This window comes from Scardinius erythrophthalmus (assembly GCF_964197995.2).
Source record: "Scardinius erythrophthalmus genome assembly, chromosome: 22".
NCBI classification, from domain to species: domain Eukaryota; kingdom Metazoa; phylum Chordata; class Actinopteri; order Cypriniformes; family Leuciscidae; genus Scardinius; species Scardinius erythrophthalmus.
The window spans coordinates 27,026,032-27,038,375 of record NC_138242.1 but is presented as its reverse complement, the minus strand read 5'-3'; the positions used below and the strand labels follow the sequence as shown (position 1 = coordinate 27,038,375).

Below are 12,344 nucleotides of genomic sequence, written 5' to 3'. Positions count from 1 at the left end.
GCTATATTTGTCTCCGAACATTGTGTAAAGGACAGCATATGAAATGTCACCCTCATCCGTACTGAATGAGAAACATACAGAAGAGGAGCACAAAACTCAAGCAAAACCGTCTTTTGGAGAGTCATACAATAGCAACATTAGAAATATAACTCTGATTCATGAGCTATTAAGTTCTGTGCTGTAAATACATAATGAAAGCAAGACAACTAAAAGACCCAAAGAAATGCAGATGAGTGTAGTTTCCTTTTCTGTATTTCCTAATGAAACAAGAAGTTGGAATGTGATATTAAAGCTTTTGCTATTGTTAGAAGATGAGACATTCTCCTTCTACAGAAATAAAAAATACAGTGAAAACAGTCAAATTTTATTACAATTTAAAATTATTGTGTTCTATTTTAATATTACTCAATTCACCATTTGAACGGTACACCCCTGCCAATAAGCCATCAATATTCTTAGTCTGTATTCCCAGGAAGAGACGTAAATATATATGTTGGTTAAAAGGTTAAAAGTTTATTTACAAAAAAAAAAAAAGAAAAAAAGAAGAGATTACAGATGGCCTCAAATCTAATAAACATGAATACACTCTTAGAAGAAGCGTTCTATAAAGAAGCTTAAAGGGTTCTGTCAGTGCTTCATATGTAGAACCTTTAGGGCTTCCCATAATGGGATCATTTTATGGATTTAGGTTTAATTAAGTTTTAATTTCTCCTTTGGTGGAACCTTTTTGGCATAGAGGGTTCTTTAAGAAACCATTGAACCTTTTTTCTTAGAGTGTAAAATCCACTAAATTCCAATTTCGATATAAAAAGTATGAATGTTCAGTGTTAGTAGACGGTGCAGTTAGCAGATGACCGTTGAGTGCACAGGAAGTCACTGGTGATCTCTTTATATCCTGGAGCTTCAGTAAGACCGCTGCCTGCACACAGACAATAAACCTCAGAAGCTGGATTTGTCTTTACATTTATGTTTAATTAATCAAATGCAGCCTATATTGTATTTTGACCTACCTTCCATTAAGTTGTAGAGGTTACAATAGTTGGTGCCGTGATCTGTGACAGCATACCAGGTCTCTGACACTGACATGGCCTGGAGAACAAGTTAAAACTGGTTATTTGATTGGCCAAACATGATACTTCTACATAAAATAAGTCAAATATATTTCCATAACACTTACAGACACGTGGCAATGTGTAAAAAATCCATAGGAGACGAGTCTGAAGTTGATGTCATCAACGTATTTTTTTACTGGCGTTGTGTGTTTGGCTGATATGAAGTGCACAGATGCAGACTGCAACTTCAAAAGAGAAAAGGAGCGAAATATTCATGCAAGTTATACAGAGAAATATATACACACATCTTCTTGCATCAAAACACACACCTTGTAGAGACACTTCTCTCCTCCCATGGCACAGGTCGAGACTGTCCTCCATTTTTTAATCTGTGTGACCAGAGCTTCATACACACTCCTGCAAGGGACACTGAAATACCTGGGAAAAGCCAAACACAAGTTCTCAATCAATTGCATCGCTCTTAACCCCACACAAATGCTGCCACCTAGTGGAAAACGAAGCTATTGCACTGCCCACTAAAATTAAAGTCCCCCTCCTGTATTCATTTCATCATTTAAAACTCACCTTTATTCACCAAAATGACATATTTAAAGTTTTTTTTCCTTGAAAAAAATCGTCATGCTTTAAAATAGCTTGAATGTAACTCTACACCCTTGCCTTGCCTCAATTAGTATACGCGGTTCTATGAATATGCAAAATAGCCCCGTCTCCACTCACTCACACCAGCTCAGAGATCCACTCGTTGACGATCATACGTTGACCTGATTGGTTACAAGGTAGTTTGTGACGTGAGAAACACCAGCTATTTCGCGTTTTTAAGACTGTCTTTGGTTCACTGCAGTTTTAAGGAGAAAATACTCAGCAATGGTGTTGACTTAAGCACATTCAAAACACCACATAGACATTAAACAACATTAAAAACTTGATTTTCACCACAGGGGGACTTTAATTATATAGTAGCCCTCTTGAACATTGAACACTAAAATTGCTTTACTTCCCAACTCCACATCTGATTTGAAAAGCTGTTTTCTAATTGAATAATTTAAATGTCATTCATAATAAGAATAATTTGACATTAAATACATTAAACAATGTATAAAAATAACCAAATTTAAAAATGTAGAACAGATAAAAAATAGACGGATTAAATTTTACTTCTTTTAAACATGTTAATATAAAGTAAAACTTGATCAATAAGCAGCTGAAAACAAGCAAAACTGTTAAAATTCAAGATTTTTAAAAAACATTTCATGACTTAATTTTTTTTTATCTAATCAAAACCTTATAATTGTTAAACATTATATAATTATAATATAAACAAATACATCTACCTGCATTATTTCAGTTTCTTTTCAACTACTGTATATAACTGTTTACATTCTTCTGTTAGCAAATCTAATGCTAAAGATTTTGTATTCTTTAATCCATTTTTTTTTTTTTTTTTCATAAAATGATGATATGATACTTTACCACTCGACTTTGCATTGTGCGTGTAGAGGTCCTGCGGAGCAGAATTCAGATGATCCTAATGTCACAATACAAATAAAAAGCAAGTTAGAGAAACGCATGGTTATTCTGCAGTCTCCAGCTGCAACTAGTTCAGTCAATGCTGAACGTTTTTCGAGAGGTTTTTACAGGGCACAAACAGAATCATAGGATGGTCATGAGTGAGGCTGTGGGGGGAAATTGACTAATTTAATTAGAACATCAACTGAGCTCTCAAAAAAGAAACAGGCCTGCAGGGTGTGTGAACGTTGAGCTCAAGGGTCTCTATCTGAGAGAAAAGAGAACGATTACATTTTTAAAATGAGTTTGCAGACATAGAATTAAAGTCGCTCTTTCCCTGATGTCCGTTTCCCTCGAGGATAAAAAAAAAATTATATTCTTAATAGAATTTAAACCTATTTAAATGGAGGATCAGAAACCGGAACAAACATTAGGGATTCTGGAAAAAAAACTGTAGGACAGTTTGGACAAAATCAGGAAGAAACTCGTAAAGCTCATCCAAATAGAACAATTCTGTCATCATTTCTTTACCCTCATGTTGTTCTAAACATTACTTTCTTTCTTCCTTGGAACACACACACACCACACACGCACACACACTTCCATAGACTTAATGAAATTTATACTGTACAACTGTTTATTCTATCCCCTTACTACGGTGATGCATTGCTGCCACATACATTTGATCTTTTTCTCGTAATAACGAGATATTATGTCGTTAAAACGACATATTTTCTTGGCCTTATAAGGACATGTGTAGTCATGTACATGTGTAGTCATGTACTAAATATGTCTTTATCCACATGAAATTGATAGCCTATCACGCCTTTATCACACTTCTAAGTTAAAAAAGCTTAAGCAAATAGTAGCAGCCCCCAATCAGGCAAAATTAATCAATGAGCCACTTTTTTAAAATACATTTTATATAGGCCTATAAGTTTTTTTATATATAATATATTATAAGATTTATTTTTGTTATTAGGCTATATTTTCATTACCTAGAGATATAATTAAACAAAAAGTAGTCAAAACACATCTAACAGAACATAGCCTAAGTTGTTTATTTTTTACAACATTGTGTTCTTATTTTGTTTAATTAACTAAATGTCAATCTTAGTCTTTATAAAAGAAGATACAATACAATACAAAAATCTTCAAGATACAGCCTACAATCTTCACACGTAAGTCACTTGTCACCTTATAAACAGTCCGTTGTGTGGTGGAATAAGCAATGCTATATAGAAATATATGGTTAGTATCTTAATTTAAACTTTATTTTATTAGTTCATTAACTAATTATGCTAACTCAACTAATTTAGCTAACTCAACTAATTAGGCTAATCAACTAATTAATTCAAGTCCCGGTTCGTCAATTTTTCTTGATAGTATACTGTCCTATCATAATAAAAGGCAAACAAATATATTCTTTAAACTGATGCAAGTTAAACTCCATCCACACACAAAAATAAAATCAGCATTTTTAAGCCATTACATCAACATCTGTCATAATGGGAGTGGGGGAACGGATTCCGACAGCTGTTTTTTTTTGCCGTCGGATTCTGTTCCCCCTATGTTTCTTACACAATGAGGTTCTAATTTTTATCACTTTACAGCTAATTACAAAACTCAATAGCCTAATGGTCAGTACACTCTGCACTGATGTTCATTGCTTTTCAGTTCAAGTCCTGTTTTGTCAAACTTTCTTGATACTATACTGTCCTATCATAATAAAAGGCAAAAAAATATATTATTTAAACTGATGCAAGTTAAGCTCCATCCACAAACAAAAATAAAATCAGCATTTTTTAAGCCATTACATCAACATCTCTCATAATGGGAGTGGGGGAACGGATTTCGACAGCTGTTTTTATGCCGTCGAATTCTGTTCCCCCTATGTTTCTTACACACTGAGGTTCTAATATTTATCACTTTACAGTTAATTCCACAGCCCAATAGCCAAGTGGTCAGTGCCCTGACAATCTTTTTTTTTTTTAGCTTTGGGCAACCCGAGTTCAAGTCCCGTTTCGTCAAACTTTCTTGATAGTATACTGTCCTATCATAATAAAAGGCAAACATATATTCTTTAAACTGATGCAAGTTAAGCTCCATCCACAAACAAAAATAAAATCAGCATTTTTAAGCCATTACATCAACATCTCTCATAATGGGAGTGGGGGAACGGATTTCGACAGCTGTTTTTTTTTGCCGTCGAATTCTGTTCCCCCTATGTTTCTAACACAATGAGGTTCTAATTTTTATCACTTTACAGCTAAATGCACAGCCCAATAGCCAAGTGGTCAGTGCCCTGACAATCTTTTTTTTTTAGCTTTGGCCAACCCGAGTTCAAGTCCCGTTTCGTCAAACTTTCTTGATAGTATACTGTCCTATCATAATAAAAGGCAAACATATATTCTTTAAACTGATGCAAGTTAAGCTCCATCCACAAACAAAAATAAAATCAGCATTTTTAAGCCATTACATCAACACCTCTCATAATGGGAGTGGGGGAACGGATTTCGACAGCTGTTTTTTTGCCGTCGGATTCTGTTCCCCCTATGTTTCTTACACAATGAGGTTCTAATATTTATCACTTTACAGCTAAATGCACAGCCCAATAGCCAAGTGGTCAGTGCCCTGACAATATTTTTTTTTAGCTTTGGGCGACCCGAGTTCAATTCCCGTTTCATCAAACTTTCTTGATACTTTAATGTCCTATCATAATAAAAGGCAAACATATATTCTTTAAACTGATGCAAGTTAAGCTCCATCCACAAACAAAAATAAAATCAGCATTTTTTAAGCCATTCAACACCTCTCATAATGGGAGTGAGGGAACGGATTTCGACAGCTGTTTTTTTCTGTCGAATTCTGCTCCCCCATGTTTCTTACACACTGAGGTTCTAATATTTATCACTTTACAGTTAATTACACAGCCCAATAGCCAAGTGGTCAGTGCCCTGACAATCTTTTTTTTTTAGCTTTGGGCAACCCGAGTTCAAGTCCCGTTTCGTCAAACTTTCTTGATAGAATACTGTCCTATCATAATAAAAGGCAAACATATATTCTTTAAACTGATGCAAGTTAAGCTCCATCCACAAACAAAAATAAAATCAGCATTTTTAAGCCATTACATCAACATCTCTCATAATGGGAGTGGGGGAACGGATTTCGACAGCTGTTTTTATGCCGTCGAATTCTGTTCCCCCTATGTTTCTAACACAATGAGGTTCTAATATTTATCACTTTACAGTTAATTCCACAGCCCAATAGCCAAGTGGTCAGTGCCCTGACAATGTTTTTTTTTAGCTTTGGGCGACCCGAGTTCAATTCCCGTTTCATCAAACTTTCTTGATACTATACCGTCCTATCATAATAAAAGGCAAACATATATTCTTTAAACTGATGCAAGTTAAGCTCCATCCACACACAAAAATAAAATCAGCATTTTTAAGCCATTACATCAACATCTCTCATAATGGGAGTGGGGGAACGGATTTCGACAGCTGTTTTTTTGCCGTCGAATACTGTTCCCCCTATGTTTCTTACACAATGAGGTTCTAATATTTATCACTATACAGTTAATTCCACAGCCCAATAGCCAAGTGGTCAGTGCCCTGACAATCTTTTTTTTTTTAGCTTTGGGCAACCCGAGTTCAAGTCCCGTTTCGTCAAACTTTCTTGATAGTATACTGTCCTATCATAATAAAAGGCAAACATATATTCTTTAAACTGATGCAAGTTAAGCTCCATCCACAAACAAAAATAAAATCAGCATTTTTAAGCCATTACATCAACATCTGTCATAATGGGAGTGGGGGAACGGATTCGACAGCTGTGTTTTTGCCGTCGAATTCTGCTCCCCCTATGTTTCTTACACACTGAGGTTCTAATACTTATCACTTTACAGGTAATTCCACAGCCCAATAGCCAAGTGGTCAGTGCCCTGACAATCTTTTTTTTTTAGCTTTGGGCAACCCGAGTTCAAGTCCCGTTTCGTCAAACTTTCTTGATAGTATACTGTCCTATCATAATAAAAGGCAAACATATATTCTTTAAACTGATGCAAGTTAAGCTCCATCCACAAACAAAAATAAAATCAGCATTTTTAAGCCATTACATCAACATCTCTCATAATGGGAGTGGGGGAACGGATTTCGACAGCTGAACTTTTTGCCGTCGGATTCTGTTCCCCCTATGTTTCTTACACACTGAGGTTCTAATATTTATCACTTTACAGTTAATTCCACAGCCCAATAGCTAAGTGGTCAGTGCCCTGACAGAAGTTTTTTTTAGCTTTGGGCAACCCGAGTTCAAGTCCCGTTTCGTCAAACTTTCTTGATAGTATACTGTCCTATCATAATAAAAGGCAAAAAAAAAATATTATTTAAACTGATGCAAGTTAAGCTCCATCCACACACAAAAATAAAATCAGCATTTTTTAAGCCATTACATTAACATCTGTCATAATGGGAGAGGGGGAACGGATTCCGACAGCTGGTTTTTTTGCCGTCAAATTCTGTTCCCCCTATGTTTCTTACACAATGAGGTTCTAATATTTACCACTTTACAGTTAATTCCACAGCCCAATAGCCAAGTGGTCAGTGCCCTGACAATCTTTTTTTTTTAGCTTTGGCCAACCCGAGTTCAAGTCCCGTTTCGTCAAACTTTCTTGATAGTATACTGTCCTATCATAATAAAAGGCAAACATATATTCTTTAAACTGATGCAAGTTAAGCTCCATCCAAAAACAAAAATAAAATCAGCATTTTTAAGCCATTACATCAACATCTCTCATAATGGGAGTGGGGGAACGGATTTCGACAGCTGTTTTTTTTGCCGTCGAATTCTGTTCCCCCTATGTTTCTAACACAATGAGGTTCTAATTTTTATCACTTTACAGCTAAATGCACAGCCCAATAGCCAAGTGGTCAGTGCCCTGACAATCTTTTTTTTTTAGCTTTGGCCAACCCGAGTTCAAGTCCCGTTTCGTCAAACTTTCTTGATAGTATACTGTCCTATCATAATAAAAGGCAAACATATATTATTTAAACTGATGCAAGTTAAGCTCCATCCACAAACAAAAATAAAATCAGCATTTTTAAGCCATTACATCAACACCTCTCATAATGGGAGTGGGGGAACGGATTTCGACAGCTGTTTTTTTGCCGTCGGATTCTGTTCCCCCTATGTTTCTTACACAATGAGGTTCTAATATTTATCACTTTACAGCTAAATGCACAGCCCAATAGCCAAGTGGTCAGTGCCCTGACAATATTTTTTTTTAGCTTTGGGCGACCCGAGTTCAATTCCCGTTTCATCAAACTTTCTTGATACTTTAATGTCCTATCATAATAAAAGGCAAACATATATTCTTTAAACTGATGCAAGTTAAGCTCCATCCACATACAAAAATAAAATCAGCATTTTTTAAGCCATTCAACACCTCTCATAATGGGAGTGAGGGAACGGATTTCGACAGCTGTTTTTTTCTGTCGAATTCTGCTCCCCCATGTTTCTTACACACTGAGGTTCTAATATTTATCACTTTACAGTTAATTACACAGCCCAATAGCCAAGTGGTCAGTGCCCTGACAATCTTTTTTTTTTAGCTTTGGGCAACCCGAGTTCAAGTCCCGTTTCGTCAAACTTTCTTGATAGAATACTGTCCTATCATAATAAAAGGCAAACATATATTCTTTAAACTGATGCAAGTTAAGCTCCATCCACAAACAAAAATAAAATCAGCATTTTTAAGCCATTACATCAACATCTCTCATAATGGGAGTGGGGGAACGGATTTCGACAGCTGTTTTTATGCCGTCGAATTCTGTTCCCCCTATGTTTCTAACACAATGAGGTTCTAATATTTATCACTTTACAGTTAATTCCACAGCCCAATAGCCAAGTGGTCAGTGCCCTGACAATGTTTTTTTTTAGCTTTGGGCGACCCGAGTTCAATTCCCGTTTCATCAAACTTTCTTGATACTATACCGTCCTATCATAATAAAAGGCAAACATATATTCTTTAAACTGATGCAAGTTAAGCTCCATCCACACACAAAAATAAAATCAGCATTTTTAAGCCATTACATCAACATCTCTCATAATGGGAGTGGGGGAACGGATTTCGACAGCTGTTTTTTTGCCGTCGAATACTGTTCCCCCTATGTTTCTTACACAATGAGGTTCTAATATTTATCACTATACAGTTAATTCCACAGCCCAATAGCCAAGTGGTCAGTGCCCTGACAATCTTTTTTTTTTTAGCTTTGGGCAACCCGAGTTCAAGTCCCGTTTCGTCAAACTTTCTTGATAGTATACTGTCCTATCATAATAAAAGGCAAACATATATTCTTTAAACTGATGCAAGTTAAGCTCCATCCACAAACAAAAATAAAATCAGCATTTTTAAGCCATTACATCAACATCTGTCATAATGGGAGTGGGGGAACGGATTCGACAGCTGTGTTTTTGCCGTCGAATTCTGCTCCCCCTATGTTTCTTACACACTGAGGTTCTAATACTTATCACTTTACAGGTAATTCCACAGCCCAATAGCCAAGTGGTCAGTGCCCTGACAATCTTTTTTTTTTAGCTTTGGGCAACCCGAGTTCAAGTCCCGTTTCGTCAAACTTTCTTGATAGTATACTGTCCTATCATAATAAAAGGCAAACATATATTCTTTAAACTGATGCAAGTTAAGCTCCATCCACAAACAAAAATAAAATCAGCATTTTTAAGCCATTACATCAACATCTCTCATAATGGGAGTGGGGGAACGGATTTCGACAGCTGAACTTTTTGCCGTCGGATTCTGTTCCCCCTATGTTTCTTACACACTGAGGTTCTAATATTTATCACTTTACAGTTAATTCCACAGCCCAATAGCTAAGTGGTCAGTGCCCTGACAGAAGTTTTTTTTAGCTTTGGGCAACCCGAGTTCAAGTCCCGTTTCGTCAAACTTTCTTGATAGTATACTGTCCTATCATAATAAAAGGCAAAAAAAAAATATTATTTAAACTGATGCAAGTTAAGCTCCATCCACACACAAAAATAAAATCAGCATTTTTTAAGCCATTACATTAACATCTGTCATAATGGGAGAGGGGGAACGGATTCCGACAGCTGGTTTTTTTGCCGTCAAATTCTGTTCCCCCTATGTTTCTTACACAATGAGGTTCTAATATTTACCACTTTACAGTTAATTACACAGCCCAATAGCCAAGTGGTCAGTGCCCTGACAATCTTTTTTTTTTAGCTTTGGCCAACCCGAGTTCAAGTCCCGTTTCGTCAAACTTTCTTGATAGTATACTGTCCTATCATAATAAAAGGCAAACATATATTCTTTAAACTGATGCAAGTTAAGCTCCATCCAAAAACAAAAATAAAATCAGCATTTTTAAGCCATTACATCAACATCTCTCATAATGGGAGTGGGGGAACGGATTTCGACAGCTGTTTTTTTTGCCGTCGAATTCTGTTCCCCCTATGTTTCTTACACAATGAGGTTCTAATTTTTATCACTTTACAGCTAAATGCACAGCCCAATAGCCAAGTGGTCAGTGCCCTGACAATATTTTTTTTTAGCTTTGGGCGACCCGAGTTCAATTCCCGTTTCATCAAACTTTCTTGATACTTTAATGTCCTATCATAATAAAAGGCAAACATATATTCTTTAAACTGATGCAAGTTAAGCTCCATCCACATACAAAAATAAAATCAGCATTTTTTAAGCCATTCAACACCTCTCATAATGGGAGTGAGGGAACGGATTTCGACAGCTGTTTTTTTCTGTCGAATTCTGCTCCCCCATGTTTCTTACACACTGAGGTTCTAATACTTATCACTTTACAGTTAATTCCACAGCCCAATAGCCAAGTGGTCAGTGCCCTGACAATCTTTTTTTTTTAGCTTTGGGCAACCCGAGTTCAAGTCCCGTTTCGTCAAACTTTCTTGATAGTATACTGTCCTATCATAATAAAAGGCAAACATATATTCTTTAAACTGATGCAAGTTAAGCTCCATCCACAAACAAAAATAAAATCAGCATTTTTAAGCCATTACATCAACATCTGTCATAATGGGAGTGGGGGAACGGATTTCGACAGCTGTGTTTTTGCCGTCGAATTCTGCTCCCCCTATGTTTCTTACACAATGAGGTTCTAATATTTATCACTTTACAGTTAATTCCACAGCCCAATAGCCAAGTGGTCAGTGCCCTGACAATTTTTTTTTTTTTAGCTTTGGGCAACCCGAGTTCAAGTCCCGTTTCGTCAAACGTTCTTGATAGTATACTGTCCTACCTGTATCATAATAAAAGGCAAACATATATTCTTTAAACTGATGCAAGTAAAGCTCCATCCACAAACAAAAATAAAATCAGCATTTTTAAGCCATTACATCAACATCTCTCATAATGGGAGTGGGGGAACGGATTTCGACAGCTGTTTTTTTTGCCGTCGAATTCTGTTCCCCCTATGTTTCTAACACAATGAGGTTCTAATTTTTATCACTTTACAGCTAAATGCACAGCCCAATAGCCAAGTGGTCAGTGCCCTGACAATCTTTTTTTTTTAGCTTTGGCCAACCCGAGTTCAAGTCCCGTTTCGTCAAACTTTCTTGATAGTATACTGTCCTATCATAATAAAAGGCAAACATATATTCTTTAAACTGATGCAAGTTAAGCTCCATCCAAAAACAAAAATAAAATCAGCATTTTTAAGCCATTACATCAACATCTCTCATAATGGGAGTGGGGGAACGGATTTCGACAGCTGTTTTTCTTGCCGTCGAATTCTGTTCCCCCTATGTTTCTTACACAATGAGGTTCTAATTTTTATCACTTTACAGCTAAATGCACAGCCCAATAGCCAAGTGGTCAGTGCCCTGACAATCTTTTTTTTTTAGCTTTGGGCAACCCGAGTTCAAGTCCCGTTTCGTCAAACTTTCTTGATAGTATACTGTCCTATCATAATAAAAGGCAAACATATATTCTTTAAACTGATGCAAGTTAAGCTCCATCCACAAACAAAAATAAAATCAGCATTTTTAAGCCATTACATCAACACCTCTCATAATGGGAGTGGGGGAACGGATTTCGACAGCTGTTTTTTTGCCGTCGGATTCTGTTCCCCCTATGTTTCTTACACAATGAGGTTCTAATATTTATCACTTTACAGTTAATTACACAGCCCAATAGCCAAGTGGTCAGTGCCCTGACAATATTTTTTTTTAGCTTTGGGCGACCCGAGTTCAATTCCCGTTTCATCAAACTTTCTTGATACTTTAATGTCCTATCATAATAAAAGGCAAACATATATTCTTTAAACTGATGCAAGTTAAGCTCCATCCACATACAAAAATAAAATCAGCATTTTTTAAGCCATTCAACACCTCTCATAATGGGAGTGAGGGAACGGATTTCGACAGCTGTTTTTTTCTGTCGAATTCTGCTCCCCCATGTTTCTTACACACTGAGGTTCTAATACTTATCACTTTACAGTTAATTCCACAGCCCAATAGCCAAGTGGTCAGTGCCCTGACAATCTTTTTTTTTTAGCTTTGGGCAACCCGAGTTCAAGTCCCGTTTCGTCAAACTTTCTTGATAGTATACTGTCCTATCATAATAAAAGGCAAACATATATTCTTTAAACTGATGCAAGTTAAGCTCCATCCACAAACAAAAATAAAATCAGCATTTTTAAGCCATTACATCAACATCTCTCATAATGGGAGTGGGGGAACGGATTTCGACAGCTGAACTTT

The 12,344-nt window shown here is 36.4% G+C and overlaps 1 protein-coding gene across 1 annotated transcript; it reads right to left on the bottom strand.

Annotated features, from left to right (window-relative positions):
- Positions 1-481: 481 nt before the first annotated feature.
- LOC308682696 (uncharacterized protein) lies at positions 482-2,670 on the bottom strand. The gene is made up of 5 exons (XM_081352576.1): positions 2,544-2,670; positions 1,382-1,490; positions 1,178-1,297; positions 1,011-1,089; positions 482-919 (listed from the first exon to the last, which is right to left on the bottom strand). The coding sequence occupies exons 1-5, from the start codon at positions 2,639-2,641 to the stop codon at positions 828-830; spliced, it is 498 nt and encodes a 165-aa protein (XP_081208702.1). The 5' UTR covers positions 2,642-2,670; the 3' UTR covers positions 482-827.
- Positions 2,671-12,344: the final 9,674 nt, after the last annotated feature.